We start from the raw sequence: 23,954 nt of genomic DNA on the forward strand, positions 1-23,954 counted from the left end.
GCAGTGCTGGTGCCTTATAGCCACAATTCATGGCTGCACCATTCTTGAATTATTAACTTCTATTATATTTATGGTGGCCATATATTGCAAATACGTATCATCCACATTGTGTGCAATATGGTTAAATGTCAATTATGATAGCCATTCCTAATCTGAAATGCAACAAAAGAGCAACTGTAGGCAACAAATTGCAATTCAAAGAGGCAAAAGACGACCAGTGCACAGGTTAAGTGACAGACTTCCTTTTATTGAAAAGAAATGTCACATGTGTCATGCCATCAGCAGTGGGTAGCAATCTTTCAAGCTTGGGTGCCACGCTGTAAAACAGCCTTGGACATAAAAAACCGACATCATATTGTACAGAATGAAAGGGCAAGACTCCATCTGAGACCAGTCTATGGCATTACATACGTGACATGGTGTAAAAAATGTTACATGCCCTACCCATAAAGAAAAAGCAACAAACACAGAAAACAGGCCTTAAAATACAATGTGCAGTCTGAAAACAAAAAGAACAACAACCCGAGAAAGGTTTCCCAACGATTGAAATTGTCAACCTGTCTCATGACTTCTTAATGAACCTGCACAGCTGAAAAGGAAGGAAAGCCCAATAGCAGGGGTGCACAAAATGTCACCGAATAAATATACTTTGCTTACCAACAATACTTGTGGTTTAGTTGTGGTCTGTGTATAAACTAATTGTGTATAAACTTTTCTTGTTTAGAATGGTTTAGCAGATAGGAAAAAAATTACCATAAGAGCACCAGGTGTATGCATAGTCTACGCACGAAAAGCCACTGCTGTCTTATATTTTTTTCTCTGCTACTATTCATGAGTATTTAAGTGTCCTAATAGCACTGCTAACATCCTGCTGCAAAACACAATATTGGGCAAGTTGTGGCATAAAGAAAATTGCAGCTTCATAATGTGAAACAATGATGCACTAGCTGGTGAAATATGCGCAGGAAGCTTACTTCGTGCAGTGTTTCTTGAAGTGAACACTTGCCAATGCAAGTCAGTAATCTCATTAAAAAAGTCAAATAAGTAAGTGTCGTACTTATTTGTGGGAGTTGTGCCTCCCAGTGTTGAAGTGGAAAGACTCGGCTTTTCTTCCTCCTCTTTCATATCCAGACTTGGCCACTGGTCTACACCAAAACAACCCTTTAGCTTCTTACAGCTGAATTCGTTTTGGTTTTCGCAAATCTATATTTGGGCTACCCATTGCTAGGTCTCACGCTTCATCAAAGAATGAATCAATGAAATGAATCAATTCTCAAATAGCATGTGCAGTCCAGCCAAAAGCAGGGGCAAGAATACGCATTGTGTTCCTGCATTGAAGGTGATTAACACGTACCATAATGGCGAATGTGCTTTAGTAAGCTTCCCTGCAATATGAATTTGTAATGTACAAAGAATTGTCAATGAAGCTTACCGCGAGCATAGATGCACTCGCAAATTATGTCACAATTGAAAATAATGAGCACAGTGTAAACCTATGTGCCCTTTTCACTCTTAGTATGCTTTACTGCACGATGCTTATTTACACCCCTGTATTGCGGTTGTAGCAAGCTACAAAAGAAACGTTGCATAATTAGGCTTTTTTACGATTATCTTTCTCGCAATACACTAATATTTCGCAGTGAAGCATACTAAAAGTGAAAAGGAGCCACAATCACTACATAATAAGAGTTCTTTAATTATACACTCGTGCACTCGCCGCCTCTCAGGTCGCCTAAGTGGACATACTATGCTGGCTGATAGCGGCCTCCTCCCACTTTTAGTATGCTTCACCGCGTAACTAAAATGTACTGCAGCGAAAAAGCCGTACATTTGTATTGAGTGAATAAACAAATGGTTTTTACGACAGCACAGAAATAAACGCGTACCATGCATCCGTCTACAGCACGGAAGAGCGTCGCAACATACGGTAGCTGATTCACACAGGCTGTGTAGCCCACTTATCAGTCGTAAAGGGTATTATGGGTTATTCAAAATTTTAGACACACATGTGTTTATGTTTACGTTGGCACTCCTTGCGTAATAAGACTCCCAGAACTCCCACAATACAAGATAATTTACAACACACAAACGGAAAGAACACAGGCGTATGTCTCGTTTTCAACTCGGCCGTCATGCAAATGACATATAGCGCGGAAAAACGTGAACATGCTGTGTGATAGCGTCGTAAACTCCATACTAGGCAAGGGGCTAGTACACCAAAATCTCGCGACTGCCACTAATGAAACCATGACGGGAGCACATGTCTGTGAACGCGCATACGGAGCAGCCCCTAAGCCCCCGCTGCACAGCTGCACTACTCGTTTCAAGCACGGCACACCAAACACACATTCAGCGCTGAAACAGTGGGCGGTCGACGCAGTTGCATTTACATGACTTGCAGCGAGCAGCACATCCCCGGATGTCCGTTAAGCAAAGTCGGACACGGCGACGCCACATCGCGGTTCGCACAACTTCGCTGCCGAGGCGCTAGGCCAGTTCGATATTTCAATTGTTACCACCGCCGGGTTCTCAAGAAAGCACGGGTCACACAACGCAGATTCTGTACTGCCAGAGCTCACCGACGCCAAAGCCGCACTGCCGCACCGCCACTATTCACGGCTTTCCGCCAAGTAACACAGAACCTACAACCAGCACACAAGCAACGCAAGCATAATCACATGTGCAATGTTGGACAACGCGCGGGCCAGAGAACGATCACGCCGAGGACGAACACGCCACGGCGTCGCTCGGCGCCAGCATCGCGCCTTCTCAAAAATCCCTAAACGATGCTGTCCCTAGGCACCTAGGATCAGGTCATGTGAGGGATTTTTGTACGACAAATAGACGCACGCATTAGTTCGACCGATGGTTCGACGCACTGGCACAGCCAACGTAGCCGGACGCGGGCAACGCGCTCCGACGCGCCCGGCATCGAGCGATGCTCGCCCGCGCGCATATAACGCCGGACTATAAAAGCGGCTGCTTCGCCGGCGCTCGGTCGCTCAGTCTCGCCATGGATGGTGCGCCAGATGGGCCGTCTGTGCGCGCACTTCAGCGCAAGCGACAGGCTTAATCCAGTCATCCAGTAGATATAGGTAGACGGCAGGCACTGAAATCTCAAGCAAAGGCAAAGTTGCCTGCTGAAACACCGGAGCAATGGGAGGCCAAATTAACAGGTTATCGAGAAGCTTACCAAGCGCGGAAGCGTGACAAGATCGAAGCTACTGCAACCGCCGCCGTCGTACAGCAGCACGAAAAGCAACAAGGGAAAGTAGGCGAAGCCGTGGATACAAGCAACGGCGCCTACAGCGAACGTTTGACGAACCTCGGCTGGCGACAAGATCGACTGTGACAGCGAGGTTTCAACGCGACTTCACGGAAAACCCGTTCGGCAACGTGTGCAACGTCTGTGGAAGACTGTGGCCTAAATTTAATGAAACATTGTGCGCATAGTCTGCAAAACCAAGTCAAACAGACCTTTCGCTTGTGATAACTAGGTTTACAAGATCCATTATCATTATCATTATTATCAGCCATTATTTTTCTGTCTATATTGCATGGAATTATGAATTGTGTATGGAAACAAAATCAGATTTAACGTCGACGTCAGAATCTATGCGAAGTGAAGTTATCGTGAAGCGGTTATTTAATGGTATACAAGCAAATGCGATGTGTACGACTATATTTTCTTTTCATGCAGTCTGTAGTCTCGTTCAGTGTTTGTGGACCTTGACTTACGCACCGTAGCACTCACATACTTAATGTCACATAGTGATTATGCAGTACACTGTTCACGACTACGGACGCAAGGCTGGCGAACTAAGCAAGGAAAGCGCTACTTAGATTTAAAAGAAACACGAACTACATGTTGACGATTACGCTGTTTCCAATACATTACACCGGTAACTAGGAAGACTAGAAGGGTTGATGGCTGATGAACACAACAATAGCTCTGCGTAATCTCAGGTTAAACTTTGCTCCATGAGATGGCACGCCCGACGTGGCTGATTACGTATACAGCTTCGGTAATCGTGTGTTCCGTGAAATGGGAATAAGTTTGCGCACTTGCTTAAACTGTAGAACAATTTCGCCTGCTTAACTGCCCCTGCCTTTCTTCCCGCCGTTCATTATCGTTACTACGACACATTGTGTACGCAGCACGTAAGCAGATATATTGCACACCTTTTTTTAATCCCCCGAGAGCAATGACGGCTAGGATGCTGTGGGCACCTTTAGTCAATGAAATAATAAATGAATGGACGTTAAAAATTTGGACGACGCTTAAGCTTTGCCTTTAAGAGTGGAACGCGATAGCATTCAAAGATCCCTAACTGTTTCTCACGCTTCCCGGCAGCTGGAGCGTATGTAACCCTAATGTTTACCGGGAAGCGCTTGCCGCGAACGCTATGCACGAAGACGAGCTTTGTGGTGGAACTACGACGTGTTGCGGTGAGCCGCGATGTGGTGGAGCCGAGCGCCAGTTATTGCAGGGAACCGGGCTCGCCGCTCCGTGGCCCCCAAGACATCCATCGCACCGGCGCGCGCGAACTGGTGGACGCCGTGGCCGGTCTGTGAACACCGCGGCTGGTTTGTGCGTGTGAAGGGGTTCCTTTGAGCTTTCGCGTGACAGAATTATGTTTTATCGTGCAGCCAAATTACAATCCGAGAGCTATCATGTCTGTAGGTTGTGTGCAAGTTGTAGTTTAAGATGTTTCTACGCATTTTAACTTGAGAAATTGAATTAGTTCAGTCAATTTCTTGCGTCACATGGAAGGCCTGTGTATACGCGGTTCGAAAATCCTTTTGTCAAGGCGACGTCCAACGCCGCACGCCGGCGCAAGATTTTCTGCGACACGGGCTCCTTAACGCTGTCGCGTTAAAATCCTTCGAGGGCCGAGTGGGGAATACTACAGGTGAGAGACAGTCCATTGTGTTCATTCGTCGTCACGTGGATATACACAGCCTTTTCGAACGGCACCCCTGCACTCCGGAATGCACTCCACCGCATTGGTCGATCTTCAAGGCACTGCACATGGCCATATCGACTGATGTAGTACATACGTACGGAGTATGCGAATGCCGCATACTTGGTCATTAAGAGGTATACTTGCTGATAAGTAATGGGGCCTGGTACAAAGTGCCACAATTGGCGTGCGCTTTCAACCCATTCATTGAAGCCGGTTGCGTAGAACAACAGCGTCAAGAGCGAGGAGATACAAGCGACGATGATGTAATGTGGGCTGCCTATACCTGTCCTCTGCTGGTGAAGGGTCTCGGCCTTCGGCCAGACGTTATCAGCGGCTTCGCGTCAAAAGCAGCAAGACCAGCTCCTCTCCTCATCGCGGTGAAACCACAGCGATCTGTGCCCTTTACGATATGCGCTCCGCGTTGTTCCGGTGATAATCTGGCCGCATTGTTATCGTCGAGAGACGCCTTCCGATGTAGCGCGAGGCGCCGCTGTTTGTGGGCCGCGCACGTGAACGCAGTTGCTGCACGCGACAGGGGCCCATCGCGTGCGGTGCGGCCCAAACCGGTACGGCCTGGTCGGACTCGGTGCTGCCGGTTTGGAGGTTTCTTTTTTGCCTGCGCCGTTAGGCTTCACAGCCTTCAATAAAGTCAGATTTTGTGGCACTTCATCCATCAACGCCGGACCTTACTGGGAGCACATTATTTTGGTTCGTTGACCCCAGCCGAGAGGTGCTGTATACAGTAACAGTAAGGACCACGATACCATTTCTGCACAACACAGGAGTGGACCTAAGACTAAGATGTCACAATGTGTTGGCCACCAGCATTTGTCACGCCACTATGTATACTTCTCATCAACCGCGCCCGTTTCGTACTTGTTTCTACCTTCCCAGCACAAGCTAGTACGCTAGAGCGCACAAGCTCACACCGACCTCTCTGCCTTTCTATTAAACGAAATGCTCAAGCTCTCGTCACTTTATGTGAACTTGAGCAAGACGAGAACAAGTTGAGAGCAGGAGCCAACGCTTTGACAAGTGGACCTGTCTTCTTCAAGGCAACTTATGCTTTCCTCGCCACGGTATATATAGGTGGGGTTCTTCTAAAGGGGCGAGGGCGTAAGGCTGGTGGGTGTGGCAACGAGCGAAGGTGTGTTAGCGGGGAAGGTGTCCAATAGAGAATAAAGGAATGCTGGCCACAAACAAGGCCAGTGACACGGCCGCATGTCAATCACGTGTCAACGGCCGTGTGTCAGCCGGCGTGTCAACGGCGTGCACAGCACGCCTCTGTTACATGTTTCGCTGGTGGTAGGGGGCTATCCTGCCTCTGGAATAGATAACAGAATGAGCGGCAGAAACCAGGACTCGTGAAAGAAAAATTAAAGGAAGATATTGAAATGGAATAAATTAAAGAAATGAAGAAACGGAAAAAAAAACACTAAGCAAACAAACTAGGTGTTGTTGCGTATAGCTTGAAATTTAGAATAGCTACTAGATTCTAAGGCTCCCTTTGAAACTTTTGTGCATATTGGTTGCAATGTCTTGAACTTAGGATAAGGTATGATTCTCTGCATGTTCTTACTCGTTCAGAACGGAAATTTGACTGAAAGAGGTAGAGTTTAAGTTGATCAAAGTTATGACCTGGTTGGTTGAAATGCTCGGCGACGGCTTTGTCAAGCTTTTTAGCTGTGTGCACGCAATGTCCATTTAATCTGACGTTCACTGATTGTCCCGTTTCACCGATATATTGTTTCTTGCAGAAGCAACATTCAAGCATATAAATCACGTCCGAACTTGTACAAGTAAATCTGGATTTGACTTCGTGTGTATAACTATTTGGTATGCTTTTAATTTTATCAGTTTGAAGGTGCCTGCACGTTTTGCATCTGTGGCGACAACATGCTATTATCTATTATTTATTCCTTCTATTATTTCTTTCAGAGACACGATAGCCCACAACCACCAGCAGAACAGGTAACAGAGGGGTGCTGTGCCCGCCGTTGACGTGCCGGCTGACACACGGCCGTTGACACGTGATTGACACACGGCCGTGTCACTGGCCTTGTGCACAGCACTCCTTTATTCTCAACTCTACACCCTCGCCGCTAACACACCTTCGCTCATTCCTGCGCCCACCCTCCTTACGCCCTCTCCCCTTTAGAAGAACCCCACCTATATATACTGCGGCGAGGAAAGCATGTCGCCTTAAAGAAGACAAGTCCACATGTCGAAACTTCGACTCCTGTTTTCACCTTGTTCTCGCTTTGCTCGTCGTCTTCAACTTCCATCTCCCGCCTTCCCCCTGTTTTCATGTGAACTTGTCTCCAGCAGCTGCTCTAGGAGAACGCCCAGTTATTATACTTAAATTTAAAGCACGATTTTTGCTCATCAAGCGCGCAAGCGAGCGCGCTCCCGAACGTACAGTCATCCACGTAGTAGCTTGTTTCATTAAAATCAAAAGCGATGCAAGCTTACAGAAACCTGGAGAACGCCTTTCAGTTATTTCTTTGCTTTTATTATTTTTAAAGAAACCTTGCTGGATTGGCATTTGTCCATCAAGGAGAGCCTCAGTCCGGAGCAAATGTTTCAACAAAAAGGTCTTGTCTTTCTCACGGCAATCTTCTTTTCCAGCATTTGTATTGCTCACTGTCACCCCCAAATTGGCCCATTGTGGACTACTTAAAATCTCCATCTTCCTATGAACTAATCTGTCTCACCAGGTTAGCATGATGAGTTAAAACGCCGAACCCACCATTCGTGAGATTGCGCACTGCTGTACAGACTACACTCACTGCGAACGCGGTGGCGCGCGTCGCAATTCGAGCCACTCGCTTCAAGCCACTCGCCGTCTTTCCGACGTTTTCCGTTACACTTAAAGCAGACACTGTGGAGCAGATAGTCCTCCCTGGCTAAGACAAGCTGTAACTAAGACACTGCGACATAGGATCTATAAATGAACTAGTTGGTAATTAATCATTAGGAAAATACAGCTCATGGGACAACGAAACACGAAGAAGAAAGAGGAGACATACGAGCGCTCTACTCACAAATGACTCTGTCTCATACGGCAGTGGCAGTTCATTGTCATGAAATGACTCTAGTTAACGCTGATGCTACTTTCATCGTCTCCGGTTTACACGGGTATGACGCAGGATATGGGGTCGTGTGATGGGTGCGACAAGCGCCCTACAAAGTGCGGATTAGAAGGCTATACCTCAACAATCGCCTGCTTTCGTAAATGTTACAAATTTTCACCTCTTACAGCAAAGAACAAAAATTGGTGACTATGTCTTTAATTATAGTCACTGAATTACTCTTACGCTTATTGTGTTTGACGCCGCATAATGCAAGGCTGACGCGTCTAGACGTCTACCGCGGTGGCTACAAGTGGCTCTGTAACGATGACGAAAAGAAAGACGACACCAGATGAAGGCATACGGGAGGGATTCTACTCGAATATATGTGCTGACGTCATTAGCTAGAGGAAACGCCATACCATGACATACGTTTACTTCCAAATTTGTAAAATGCTAAGCTCGCGATAACCGCTACTCATGGTGTGACATCAGAAACCCAGTGTTGCCAGTAGCGACTGCACCAAATATTCGCCTTGTTTCTTTATGTTCCTTTAAAAATTCTGAACTATATTAGTATTTGCTATCGGGCTAGTTGCTGCATGTCGGAGAGTAGTGTACTTAACGCCAAAGACACGATCACAAAAAGGGGAGGACATAAAGACAGGACGAGCGCTTACGTCCAACTGTTAATTTTCGCAGCCATTAAGCATTAAGAAGTAAGTAAGTAGCTAAGTAAGAATACTTTTTATGAGTTTACTGTATGCTAAAATAGGCTGTTCAAAGTAAACCCTAGTCCTGTTCTAAGGTCATCTCCTTTTTTTGTGATCGTGCTCTTTGCGCTAAATTCATTACTATTCTGAACTATCGCCATAGAGCGAAGAGAACGAAAATTTTGTCCACAGCCGCCGCTACCAAGATTCATACTCATGTCACTGAAGCAATGTGCATTTCACAGCCGGACGCGCTAACAAAGAGCTTGGCAATTAGTGCACGGTTTTGCGCTTCACAGAGACTCTGAGAGCTCTGACGCCTGCGCACGTGTTTGTGAAGCTACAACAAGACAACGTGTAATTCTTTAGCAGAAGAGGATGACCTATGCCTCGCATAGTAGCTGTTCTTCACAAGATGGCGGTGTGCTGGCTCGAAATGTCCTATCGTCATGCTTGTGAAATTACTGTCAACGACCCCCCCCCCCCCCCACCCCCCAAAAAATATACATTAAGGAAGAAAAGCGTGCGTGAGAATGACAGGAATGAGCCAGGTACATGGTAATGAAGGATGCGGCAGTTGATGGAATACAACGTCGAATGGTTGCAGCTAACAAAAGTTGAGCCCATTGACTCCCCCCGCATTCTTTTCACTCTAATGTCACAGAGTTTAAATTTATCACGCGGCTAAAATTTTCATATCTATCATTGCTTTTTGAGATTCTTACTTCAACTATTTCACGATTCCTCGGCTTTAAATGCCGACAAGCTTCCGCATTACTTTCAGGCTCGGTGAGCTTGTAAAACGCGTCGGGCGAGAATTTGCCTACAGCCCCGACGGCCGCAGATGATAAGGCTCCCGACTGCCCTGCCTCTGCACGAGAGTGATAACGCGTCAACCCAGTGCGCTGGATTGCGTATGCGCCTATTGTCATGCTCTACAGGTCACCGCGGGCGCTATAGAATAAAGCGCGGCGACTATCGCAGTTCTTTCTTTACTGACCTCTTATTCTTGTTGTTTGACTCGTTTCGCGCAGTTTATGGCGAGGTGATTAAGTGTTTCGCGCAATGTCGACTTTTCTGGCGTCCTCTACCTTGACCTTTCCAGCAAAGCCATTGAGTTGGGAAGGCGTTGCGCCTCTTCCAGGGCCGTTGCCAAGCTGTCTGTACCACATTAAATAGGCTTTTGCTTCAAATTTAACATCGTGTAACGGTGCGTAATAGAAACGTACACATGAAAAAAAGAAACTTGTACTGGATGATGGTAAATTTGTACTAAGATGATGGTGGTAGTGGTGTTGCAGCAGGCGAGGTTAGCCTGGCATACATAGCCGGCAAATGTTCAGCCTGAGCCTCCTGTGAGTTGAGATTACGGGTGTGTCACCAGGTACCGAAGAGTTTCACATGAAGGCAATGAGCAGTCGCTGCGCTATCTTTTTTATTGCCACGGGCCCTCCGGGGAAAACGACGTCGTCAGAGGTCCTGTGCGAAAGGCTATTCTTTTGCAGGCTGTCGATCATCGCTTTTCTTTCTGCGTCGAACTGCGGGCATAGCCGAATCAAATGTTCGATGTTGCCGATATCGCCACGGAAGGCACAGAGCGCGGTAGCGTATCGCCCAGTCATAAGTAACCAAACCGGGGAGTACGCGGAGTCGGTTCGGATGCGGTACAACAGCATTGCTTCTTCCCGAGGAAGTCCATGGGTCATGCAGGCTTGGTGTGGAGTCCGGTGAATCGGTGAACTATTAATAGTGCGCCCATGAAAACTGGGGAGCGCAACTTACAAGTGTAAAGCTTGTAAGTTGTAAGATTTATCCAAACGTGGATAAAGTCTTATAGTGCACCGAGGCAGAAATTATCTTTCGGAAATAATTTTTTTTGTAATTGCAAGAAATAACTTTTCTCACCGTGAATTGCGGGGCACAACAACGATGAACAAACAAACAAGCAAACAAACAAACAAACAAACAAACAAACAAACAAACAAACAAACAAACAAACAAACAAACAAAACAGAATCGCCCGTGTCGCCAAAACTGTGTAACTGTTTTCCATCTTTGTTGTACAGTCTTCCGGGGGAACCGAGAATATGAGTTATCGTAGCTTAATTGAAGAATTGAAAGAAATTCCAAAAGTGTGGGGCTTTCGATTCATTACACTTTTTTATGCCAAATATCAGTAAAGACTTAGACGGCGAGCGCAAACGAATTATAAACAGCGACGAAGAGTACGATAGCTTCGGGTCTCCTACACAGGAGAACTCTGTTCATGGTAGCTTGAGAATTCAAGCAATGCTCACGTTCACCTATGTGTTTTCTTATATTGGCGTATAGCTGGTACGTATCTTTTACGATTTTATATTTTGTAAAGTATAAAACCCTTTTTTATAATTTCAACATTACTACCTGCGAGATATTGTGGCAGCTATCTGCATTTTTTTTCTACGTATACCCTTTACGCTGGGATCTTACACGCATATCGTGATGGCTTCGCCGCAATAACACGTGTTATCTGGTAAAGCATACACAATGTAATGCGATGAAGGAAAGCAAGAATTTGCGGAGCTACTAAGTTTGAACAACCTGGAATTATTTAGTGTGCTCTGGTGGTGCCTCCACGACAGCAAAGGGGCAGCGAGGCCAGGGAAGCTGGAACCAGTACTGGCCCGGAAATTGGGAGCTCGCCGAGGCATCCGCGTGCCGAGAGTGTACAAGGTGCGAACATAATTACCTGGCACGGCTCCGGCCTCGGTGGCATCAAACCGCGGACCGCCATGGTTCCAGCTTTAATTTCCCTCGCTGCCCGTTGGCCTCCCTGAAGATTCCGCGCCACATCATTAATTATAATTCATGTCAGGTTCTCTCTTGAGGCCCTCGTTCTCAGATGTTAATAATTGTTTAGTTTCGCTCGGTAAATAGACTCACCGCAGTACCCATTCTGTTTAGGAGTCTAGCTTACTATAAATCACAACCGTTATTCTAGAACGCACTTGAGATCCTTGCCCCCCCCCCCCCCCCCTCCACTTATGTAATGTTCGTAAAAGGGGCCTATATATATTTCGTCGACGATGATGATGAGGAAAGCATTTTAGTGCAGGCAGATAGGAACAACACGAAGACGTAGCACCATAGCGCACAGTGGTGCCTAGGCATTTCTTTCATTCCGGCCTGGCTGTGCTAAAAGCTCTTTCGCAATACGTTTAGCGACACGCCCAACACACAGCAGCTCGTCTATTATCTGTTCCCTTTCACTTTGACGTTTCTGTACAGTATGCGAAGCGCAATCATTAACGTCAGCCCGACGGTAAATTCTTATGATAGATCGAAAGAAATATGGGCGAAACACGAACGCCCAGTTTTTGAATGCTCACCGTAATGCGAATGTAGAAAACGTAATCAATGTCATCACTCCAAAAGTTGGAGTGTGACTTGCGGACGGGAGCTTAGCCTGTCTCTTATCCAAGAATGTCATAGGGGCTGTTTTTTTTTATTTTGCTGCAAGACTCAAGGGCACTGAAGAGAGTGGAACGCAAATGAAGGGCTCTATAAGGCAAAGGCATTCCAGTCTCTTTCTATTCCGTACGTGCCACCAATTCTGCCTGATTAGAAAATAAAATTTTGGGCCATTTCCACTTCCCTGTCTAGCACGAGATATCACGAAAACCTGAGAACTCCCCCTCTGATATGACGTGTACGCACTGATCATGCATTAGGCCGAACAATAAGATAACAAGATAAGATAACAAGATAATTCTTTCTGATTCTAGGACTCTTCCTCTATTAGCCATCCGCTATTGGTAAAAAAAATTTTGGGCTGCGGCCGCTTCACCGGTTCGCCCGTGAATGTGACATCATGAGATTGCAATAAAATGATAATGGAATACTTTTAAGTTGTTATAGTTGTAGGTATTGCGTTAAACCCAGGTGTCAATTTTTATCTTTGTCCACCATGCTCCTCTGACTTCAAAGGATGATCACTTCCGCGTTGCGTATCGCTTGCGCAATTTTATTTCGTTATCACCGCTACTTTCCGCATTAGTATAGTTGAAGCTCGCTGGCATAGGCCAGTAACATAACTAAGTCATTATAACTTCATGGCAAAGTATCCTCCAGTGACAATAGTGATAATATTACCGACAACGTCGAAAACCTGTAGTGTGCAATCTACTAACCCAATCATTGTGTCCGACACTTTCATCACACTTTTAAAACAAAGGCGTGTTTGTAACCATCGGGATAACAGACGCATTATCGAAAGCTTGCTCCTGCCAAGTTAAACGCAGCCGTGGATAATGTCAATGTGCACTGAGGAACGGTAAACAGGACCAGCTGCTGATATGCCATGACAGCCGTGAGACTAGGGCCTCCACATCCGCAAAAAAAGGAATGACGAAATTAACACCGATGTTTTGTTGTGTATTAGCTGTGACGAAACGCGAAAAGCTTAGCTAGCGAGGAGTTCACAATCCCAAAATAGTTTCTATAAACGAAACACAATACAACATTATACAAACACTGACAAGTATGGTGATACCGGTCGTGTGCGTGGACCTAAGAGCTGACACCTCGACATATCGCTCGCGCGATACAATCACTGCATCTTATAAATCATCGCCACAAGCAGACACACGAAAGTGATCGTGCCGCCCATTTCAGTGCAGCTTGCAGAAGGAATTATCTCAATGATCTGCATTTACGTTTGTCTGGTGTATGCCGATTCCAGCTTGTACCTCCAAAGTTAACATGCTTTCACTCCGGCGAATATTTTACAGCGCTAGATTGCAGTTCCCTTCTCTTTACACCCGTTCCGTCATTACAGTAGGCCATCGGCTATCTGCTGTACTCCTCACGTGACTTGTCAAACTCCTAATTCATTGTAGAGCAAGCACATCAACATGGACATAGAGCATCACTATAGAAAACACAACCAACTTCTCTACCTCCCGAACTCAACTACCGATCATCTACCCACCATAGGCGGTCATTACCTGTCTAATATCACGGTTCTTTACTAATCTGAGCGTCACGGAATATTGCGAATTGAGGCCGCTAATGGAAATTGTGAGGTGATGAGTCCCGATAGTCTAATGTTCCGTTTAAACGCAACATATACTTTAATCATTCTCCCAACGAGACTGCTTATTTAATTTCACAAGTATGTATTTGATCAAGGAGAACCGGAGTGTGGGATCAAAATGATACTACCACTCAACGATAAAGCGGGCTGTCACCATCTCGTGCTAGCAACGTCCTGGACTTTAAGGAAAGTTCAAACAGTGCAATTAAACGCGCTATCGCATCTTTGCAGTGGCACTGCAAGAAAACCACTGACGCTAAGCGCTAGGAATGCTCGAAATGAAAACAATTGAAGGAAGCCCCCGACAAGTCTACTTTACAACGTTACGACGATGTACTGCGGAGAAGCCAAGGCGGGCTGTGTGAGAAACGTGCGCATCGGCGAGGGAGGCAAGTCAGTCGACCCGCGAGAGATACACCGCTAGGCATCGGAACGGGCCCACGTGAAGGCACTTCTACATCTATGGGTTGCACAGCTGGTGTGGTACCGGTAGATAATCACCATATCGCACGTCACCGCTGTAGCACACGTCAGTACCCCCAGTTCAGAAAGTTGAACGGAACAGCGATGACAGAGTGCGGGAATTACGCGTACCTCGAAAGTAGTAAGAATGTTCCGACGTAAGAAACTAATAACTGCGCTGAAACTTCAATAAAGGAAAAAAAAGAAAAGTGAGTATTGATTGTGACGCCTGTGAAAAGCAAAATCTGTAGTGAAAAAATGAAAACAGAGGCTTGATTCTTGAAGTAAAGCACTAAGCAATCGCCGGAAAAAAATTTTCCTACTAAAGTGCAGGGAAAGCTCTAAGCAGAAACCAAGACCCCAAGCTCAAATGCGATCTCCCCATACTACCAACGTGCCATGCAAGAGAAACAGAGCCTCGAGCACCGCACGCAAGACACGCATAGCACGGCGAGGCTGTGTCCGCTGAGACGTACAGCGTCCTACCCTTTCACACGGGACACGACGAGTGCAAGAAATAATGTAAGATGGCGAAAATAAAAGTCAACGGAGTGCACCGCCTACCAAGGCATATATGCGCACGTCTGGGATTCAAAGCATGCAACAATTTCCTGTTTTCAGAGCGACATCTGTTAATAATATTTGGGGTTTTACGTGCCAAAACCACTTTTCTGATTATGAGGCACGCCGTAGTGGAGGACTCCGGAAATTTTGACCACCTGGGGTTCTTTAACGTGCACCTAAATCTAAGCACACGGGTGTTTTCGCATTTCGCCCCCATCGAAATGCGGCCGCCGTGGCCGGGATTCGATCCCGCGACCTCGTGCTCAGCAAGAGCGACATCTGTTACGGGCTCTTCAGTGGCGCGATGTGATGTTGTGACACGAGACTGCAGGGGGATGGTCACAGTCAAAAATAGCCGCCCGATTAGAGAGAGAGAGAGAGAGAGAGAGAGAGAGAGAGAGAGAGAGAGAGAGAGAGAGGAAGCTTTCGTATGAAAAACGCATAATTCTGAAATTTTGACGCGGAGTGCAAAACCACCGATCCGTTCCTCTGCACAAAGAAAGCAATCGGGGATGGAAAGACCGAGGAGGAAGAGGGAGGGAAAATTACATTGGAAAAAGAAAGGGATGGAGGACGCGAGAAAATGTATTTTGATGGAACACGTGCAGGTGAGACAAATGTGATAGTTCGCATGTAGATGTTTCAGAGCTTGCTAAATGAGCCAAAGTACCCAAAGTAATAGAAAAGAAATAAAGAAGCTTGACGTTCCTTGGAAAGAGAAGGCATAGGACCTAGTACACTCGGGGTTGGAGTGATTCTTCGAAAGCAAAACCAATTCTATCGAAATAACGAGTCCTTTGGCCTCTGCAAGCTGGACACATTAACAAAGCGTGTTGCACTATCTTTAAGGCACCGCGATCATTACAGTAAGCATTGGCTGCTAGTCCAAGATTAGACTAGCAATTGGAGAATGCGACGTTGAGACGAAGTACAAGCTTGCGGGCACAGGCTAAAACTTATTCAGCAGGTGTTGGCCGTAGCGGGACGCCACCGTCTAGGTTGCTTCGCAGGCTCAGTAGAATCGCAAAATTCACATATAAGGATCACATCATTACCTTAAAGAATTACCATAACGCTAAATCATTTCTACAATAGTTGTGGTTTCACGTCGCCAAACTTCGTGCCAAACACGTCGTCAAACGACGGTACATTTCCGAAAGAAAGCGAAACTCAGGTACGCCGCTTTCGCGGCTACCCCTTTGTCTACTCTTGCTATTTTATCCCTCGGTGAGAGTTTGAAACATGCCAGGAAAAGAGTGGGGGAACTATCGAATAACTGCATCGTGGTTACGGGTCAAAGGACTACATGGTGATTTTTCCCAGATTTGTAATGCGGGTTTCACCACTTTTTTCCCCCTTTGCTTTCCTGTCATCCATTTGCCATTGAAATTTTCAATTATTTCCTGTTTCTATATATGGCTTGCTAATGTATACTATCTAGTTTTCAGCGGCAAAAAGTATAGCGCTTCCGCTTTATTTTCCCAGTGAATTCAGGTCAATCACTAACGTCGTGTGTACGGGCCATTTATATTATAGGTTACAATAACAAAGCCACCTCACTGTTCCGGAGAATGCAATTAAGGTGACGCAGGTCACGATTGCTCAGTGGCGCAGTTGGCACTGACAACCACAAAGCAACCTTGAAAGTGCCTTACAGGTACAACTTCATGAGCTCTGATAACACATAACTGTCCATTTGGCTTCAGAAGTCGAGAAAGAAGTGTCTCTGCGGCTCAGACAGAAACTTTATCGAGCCAGAGCCTGCTGTCATTTGGCGCATGCAAGTCGGGTGCTACACTCTTAAAACGATTGCACCCTTTAGGGTGTATATTTGTCCCACAACAATAATTGTCGTCCGCCTTGTCCACATTTCCTTTCTTTAACGCTGCAAGCCCGGTACTTTTAAGTCACGAATGGCATGCGCGTTATCGGCATGACAGAGCATTCTCGACAGGAAAATAACGAGCGCAGTGTTTTCAAGAAGAAACGCAAGCAACACAGATGACGATCATCGTTGTGTGGCAAATATAAAACCCAAAAGGTGAAGCCGTTTTAAGAGTGTAGCACCCGACTCGCATACGCGAAATGAGAGCAGACTCTAGCTCGATAAAGTTTCTGTGTGAACCGCAGAGACACTTCTTTCTCGAGCCAGAGCCTGCTGTCATTTGGCGCATGCAAGTCGGGTGCTACACTCTTAAAACGATTGCACCCTTTAGGGTGTATATTTGTCCCACAACAATAATTGTCGTCCGCCTTGTCCACATTTCCTTTCTTTAACGCTGCAAGCCCGGTACTTTTAAGTCACGAATGGCATGCGCGTTATCGGCATGACAGAGCATTCTCGACAGGAAAATAACGAGCGCAGTGTTTTCAAGAAGAAACGCAAGCAACACTGATGACGATCATCGTTGTGTGGCAAATATACAACCCAAAAGGTGAAACCGTTTTAAGAGTGTAGCACCCGACTCGCATACGCCAAATGAGAGCAGACTCTAGCTCGATAAAGATTTTGTGTGAACGGCAGAGACACTTCTTTCTCGACTTCTGGAGCCAACACACACACACGCACATACATACATACATACATACATACATACATACATACATACATACATACATACATACATACATACATACATACATACATACATACATACATACATACATACATAACCCGTCGCGATGGCTTTTAGCGCGGCTGTGGGCTTGCGTTGCTAAGCACGAGGTTGCGGGAAAGGTCCCCTGGTGGTCAAAATTAATCCGGATTCCTCCACTACGGCGTGCCTCATAACCAAATCGTGCTTTTAGCACGTAGAACCACTGGATTCAATACATACGTACGTGCACGTTTGCATGTATGTAATAGTATAGGCTTTAACGATATTGGTCATGAACTGCTCGAAAAGTCAACGTTTTCTGAGATCCTGCGGCTCGGGAACTTGTTCGGTCGACTGTACATGCCAAACGACATTTTACTGCTTATGTTTCACATTATGGTCTTTCTTGTTTTTTTTTTCTTTAATTATTTGTTGCTGCGAGTGGTTGCTTTGTGCATCTATGTGTTCAATGCCCCTCTTGGTTATGGCTTGGAGTTGCCTTCACGAATGCCTACTCAGCACTAATTGGAATGACTAATACTCCTGCATGTGATGTTTGCGGATGCGAGGAGAACATTGACCACTTATTGTGCCATTGTCCTCAATTTCAAGCACAAAGACAGTCTTTGTCCAACACATTGAGGACACTCGATAATCGTCCTCTGAGTGAACAGACCATATTAGAGCACCGTCCCGACCGATCATCGGCTCAGAAGGCAGTGAAGGCACTTTTGTGTTTTCTCAGAACTTCTGGTTTGCTCGAGCGACTCTAACTCAAGTGCTGTCCGTACACGTACCTACACCTTCTCTCTCCCTTCTTTCTCTTCCCCTTCTCCCATCCCCCAGTGTAGGGTAGCCAACCAGACTATTGACTGGTTAACTTCCCTGCCTTTCCTGAACGCTCCTCTCTCTCTCTCTCTTGGACCTGAGCCACGTTTTGTGTCGTCGATAACAACAGCCGAAGTAGGGAACGTCCTCGTTTTAGAAGCGCCAGTTTTTCAAGAAGTCCCAACTGGTACTACGAAGTGGTATCCGCGTCCGTGCTGATGTGCTGTGGTGTTCTCCTCCGTTGACTAAAGCGCGTCATCCCCCACTCTAAGGATACCTCAAAACAGCTACATTATGAGGACAAATCCCCCGCTAAATGTTTTCTAAATGTGTCGAAATATGAACAGGAGCTGCTCTAGGGCATGTAAAAAAAAAAAAGAAGGACAGGGAAAGAGAGAGAGAGAGAGAGAGAGAGAGAGAGAGAGAGAGAGAGAGAGAGAGAGAGAGAGAGAGAGAGAGAGAGAGAGAGAGAGAGAGAGAGAGAGAGAGAGGTAAAGGATTGCAGTGCAGCGACGCGTCCATGTCTTCAAAAACAGCAACCACACGCTGCGTGTGCGGAGAGCACACTAACATATGCGACGCTTAATACACTGCTCGCGTAACACCTAAGAAATATATGTCGAAATTGATGGCGTCAGGTGGCTGGTGTAGTAAAGTGACAACCGACTCGAACACATTTGATTCACCAATACGGCGCAATAAGCGCACGTTCACGTTTGTACGCCTCACGTTCGTTGCCGCTTCAGCCTGCTGTTTCTTCCGTTCGAAAATGAACGCCCATCCAACAATTCAACGCTGCCTAACAAACCGTCGGTCACTTATCTCAACTGTCTCAATGCACCCCAACAGAATAGGCAAGACTCACCGTGAATGGTGTAAATTTCAGTGTGCGCCATGATATTTTCCTCCGGAGATGTGAGCTGCAGCGAGCGAAGCTGGAGATGCAGGTTCCAGCGAAGATACTGATCCCTGTCAGCCGGGGGTGGCTCGAGGAAACCCTCCGCAGTCCCAAACGGCAAAAGTGATACGGCCTGAGATATGTTCGCGCCGCTCGGGGAGATGTCACAGGTGCGTCAAGCTAGCACCAGCTGTTCTGTACTTGCTTGCGTATTTTTACGCGCCCCCGCCTGACAATATACTCTCGCGCAATTCGTCACACCGCGTTTATTCTATTTTCCCTCTCCCTTCATGCTCACCTCTCTCAGCTGCACATTCCCTGTTGTATTTTTTGCCTTTTTTTCTTTGTTCCTTAGTTTCTACGAGCAGGCATCGCGATATCTTATCTCTGTGACGACCGTGAACGCCAACGGCTCGTTAGTGACGGCTGCATGCAGTGATGTCATTTCAGACAAATCTGAGCGAGAGGATGAGAAACAAGCCGCACTTGCCAATCTGCGGAGGAGTGCGAGGGATGACCTAGAATAGGTTTGGGAGCACTACGCTTTCGTACAGATGAAACTTTGACTTAGGGAATCCAGATTATTTTTCTGGACATTGTCGAATTCCGCCCTATTGCCGAATTCTGCAATGGCGGCATTTTTAGCTAATCAGAGGTGCCGTATATAGGAAACGTATTCGCCAGTCATAGCTGACGAGATGGCGAGTTCAACAATTCGACGAAGGCCAGAATGACACACCAAGTGACGTGTCAGTCAATAACGTGGCCTACTGAGAGCGGAAGCTATTCTCTTGACCGCGTTACAGGTGCATGTGTTCAAGCGTAACTTGGGCCCCGATTTTATGGCGATGCCTTCCGCTCGATCCTATGCAACTTGCATAATGTACAGGTTACGACGGGCTGGTCTTCCTGATCACACGGGCGGAGCGTCGCTCTGACCACTGACGAAGCGCAAAAAGTGTGAAAATGAATAGTATCATAAAGAGCATCGCTACATCATCGCACTCTTGGACAAACTACTATTGACGAGGTGAATTAAAGGCCTCAGGATATACCAGGGCCGGGGATGCGTATATACAAAGCCTTTCTTACGCAAGCACTACACCTTAGTGTTGTTCATGGGCACACGTTAAATAAATTATTGATTGACTGGTTAATTGACTGATTGACTGATCGTTATTTTCGTGAAATAATTGCATTCTACTGTGCTTCTCCCACTACCAGAGTATACCTCTGCAGTTTTGAGGGTGAGAGGATATAAATGCCACATTCAAGTTCTCAGGTATTAATTTTTTTTCCAGCACAATTATCGAACACAACGAGCTATTAGATGAAACAGTATGTATACATAATTCTTCAGACGACACTGACAGTATGGTGTGAACCTCGTACCCGGAACTCCGTTCAGCATTACCCTGCAGCGTCATGTAACCCTGTTGTTCAATGTTCATCCTGTTTTTACTCTTGCCTAGCGCTTCGCGTTCCGGATGTACATTTAATCTTCGTGCTTTCCTTGTGTTGATGCGTTGAATTGCCTTGGCATTTTCTTTTTGACATTTTGCCTGCATTATTAACCCCCCATCCTATTGTCACGTTGTAGTGACGGTGAATAACACCGTAGCGAAAATGTGAATCACGAAACGAGCTCTTTATCGGGCGATCTTGTGCCCAGCAAAAGCAAGCGACACTCAAAGCACAACGATATCGGCGAACGCAGTAGGCCATCGTCAAAAATCTGATCGGCGGGTCAAGCGCGTCGGCTTTTTTGCACGACTCGCCGGAGGTTCCAGCGTAATTGCTGGTGCCTGAGCGCCTTCCAGAAAGTACTACACAACCCGCGTCGCGCGTACAATCAGGTTACACAAGGTTCGACGATAACAGACAACGGATAGAACCACCGTTAACATTCGAGAAACTTCCGATACATGCAGGGGCCTCCTGCGCCGAGCCCTAACGTTTACCATTTGTTAGTCGGCGGAAAAGCGGTCACCGGAGTAATACAAATAAGCACACGTAACACTAATGTCCCTTGACCACTGTAGGTTTCCAGTATGAACAAGTTCAAGTTCTCAAGTTCAAGTTCTCTTATTAATCACATGAAGATAAGTACATTTCGCATGGTATAAAGGCGGGGCCCTATAACTCCCCTAGGAGTTGTGAAGGGGGCCCCTTTGCTATATGCTACCTAAATAAATAAATAAATAAATAAATAAATAAATAAATAAATAATCTCGCGGAGACCATTGCCCCGAAAGACCGTTGGCGGATGTATAAACGCTGGCCAATGGGGGAATACGTGATAGGTTTGGTGAATACTGCCCCAGGACATCTCAAACTTATTTTCGCTCGCAAGCGAGCCATTTGGCATTAGCCAGTAACTTTAGCTAATGATGTATTCGCTAATAATGTCGGCTGACCACGATTGGTCAACGCCTATTCGTACGAACCACTTAGAGCATGCGAAGTGCTTTCTGTTTCTCGCCCAAAATTTTTGAAGAATTTCTTGACTGAATCTCCTGCCTAGGTCATCCAAATGCAGTGTATTTTCCATGCTTTTGCAACTTTATACGAGCTCCTTTGAATTGAATTCTGGGGCTCTACATGCTGAAACCATGATGTGGTTATGAGTCACGCCGTAGTTGGGGACTCCGGATTAATTTTGGCCACCAATGGATCTGCCCCGTTGCACATTACACGGGCGTTTTTGCATTTCGCGCCCATCGGGGACTGGATCCCGTGACCTCGTGCTTAGCAACGCAACACCATGGTCTTTAAGGCACCGAGGTGAGTCCCACCGCTTTCCAGAATTCATTATATTTTTTTTCTTCGTATAGTCAAGGCATTGGAATGACCTGTGTAGGTCATTTCAATGCCTTGGTAGGTCATTCCAATGACCTGCGGAGGACGCAGGTCATTGGAATGACCTGCGTCCTCCCTTGGCGTAACCGAGCAAACGGCCCCAGCGAACGATGAAAGAGCGAACGCGGAGCGTGGCAGCGGATGAAAGACGGCGAGGGCAATAGAGCGGGATGAGGAAGCGAAGAGGGGGTGCAGCTGAAACATAAGGAGGAAAGCGGAGGAAATCACGTTGAAGCACCACCAGATAGCGCTCACTTCCGCACATCACTAAAGCCTCTTAAACTTCGTAAAGTAGTGACACTCTGCTCCTACGCCTTCACTCATCCTCGTTGCTCCTATCTTCACGCTCTCTCCTAGACCGTGGCGCCGCCTACACTGCTCGAGCGTAGCAACGGCGCCAACATGCGCTCCTCGCCACTCTGCAGACGCTACTCGAGCAAAAATGGCGCTGATGCACGGCGCGAGGGCCCACGTTATGCTATTAGGCCAATAGCGATGCGGCGTCGGCCTCGGCCTGAGAGTGCGAGGAGGAGGCGGCATTCTTCAAAGCGTGGCACTACTTTACGAAGTTTAAGGGGCTTTACGCACCACGTCCGCGCATCCAATACTGCCTGATGGCACAAATAATTTATGGTAAGTTGAGAGAAATCGTCATTGACTAGGAAGGGTATCAGCCTAGGAAGTGACCATAAACGCATCATTTTGAAAATGGGATATGCAGTGGGAAAAGAGGGCAAGCAGCTAAGAATGGTCAGTCGAAATTCGAACGCTGAACAAATAACAAATATACACACAAGCATCGAGGAAGAACTTTGTAAATGGCTAAGCAAATAGTGGGAATATAGTGAGCTTCTAAGTGTAATTACGACAGAAATACAGAAAGAGAAGCAACATGCTCGTTGGAAAGGAAAAAAAGAAACCGAAACGCTGGTGGAACAGGAAATACAAGAAGCGATCGCCAAACGACAGAAAGCGAGAGCACAGGCAGGCAAGAAAACTAGTTACCGCAGGACGAACTAGCCAGAAAATGGGAAACTTACCGGCAAACAAAATCTATGATCCGAATGCTGGTTCAAGCAAGGATAAAAGGTGAAAGTGCACGTTGGTCATAGGAAATATTTCAGAAAAAGAAGGCCGCGCCTAGAATCTTTTGGAACCACATAAACTTATTAGGCAGGAAGTCTGGAACAATACAACAACATATTCTAGACGAAGATGGAAACAAATTGGAAGGAGACGCGGCATTAAATTGCATCCGGAAAATAGCACCCTAATCTTTCCAAGGCAATGACGAGGTTCTATTTGAGGGAAAAAAAGAGCATGAAAGAGAGCCAGATGGGAAAAGGAGCTAGTGCTGACAAATTTCAACCGGAAGAAAGCCGAAGAGGAAATTCTTGAGTGCACAGCTCAGGCATAAGGCTAGACGAGATTCCTGTTAGGCTGGTTATTGAACTCGGACCAAGAAGTAAGGAAGCTCTGCTGAAACCAGTAGGAAATGCCTTAACAGGCAGTTGGGGACAAAGTAGCATGAATTTAGTTTATAAAATTAAGGCAAGTGGAAAAAAGGTACAATTCACTCATATAGACCGTTGACCATTACATCGGTAATATACAGGTTAACACTGCAGGCGATTGAATTCAAGCTACAAGCATGGGTTGGGAATAATGTCATATTGGGATAACTCCAGAATATCTTCCGGATCGATAGGCGTATGGATGATAACTTATTCGTCCTTACTCAGTGCATTGAAATATAAAGAGAAGAACGGAGACCACTGGATATTCTTTTTTTAGACAATACCGGAGCGTATGAAAATGGTAACCGCAAGATTTTGTGGGATATTCTCGAAGGGGAAGGCTGGGACAACGATTGTATACACCTTTTAAGAGAGATTTAGATGCAAAATACCGTTTGCGTTGA

The 23,954-nt window shown here is 46.2% G+C and overlaps 1 protein-coding gene across 2 annotated transcripts in view; it reads right to left on the reverse strand.

The window, feature by feature from the left end:
* Window positions 1–23,954, reverse strand: part of LOC142584966 (prestin-like) — a 247,453-nt gene that overhangs the window by 198,130 nt on the left and 25,369 nt on the right. The window contains exon 1 of one of the 2 annotated variants that reach the window (XM_075695360.1): window positions 19,142–19,335. The exons of the other annotated variant lie outside the window; for it this stretch is intronic. Within the exon in view, the coding sequence (XP_075551475.1) occupies window positions 19,142–19,172 (31 nt within the window). The 5' untranslated portion in view covers window positions 19,173–19,335. Of the gene's footprint in view, window positions 1–19,141; window positions 19,336–23,954 lie in introns of those variants that run through there. 2 annotated transcript variants of the gene reach the window in all.

The sequence above is a fragment of the Dermacentor variabilis genome, chromosome 6 (assembly GCF_050947875.1).
Source record: "Dermacentor variabilis isolate Ectoservices chromosome 6, ASM5094787v1, whole genome shotgun sequence".
In the NCBI taxonomy this organism is placed as follows: Eukaryota; Metazoa; Arthropoda; class Arachnida; order Ixodida; family Ixodidae; genus Dermacentor; species Dermacentor variabilis.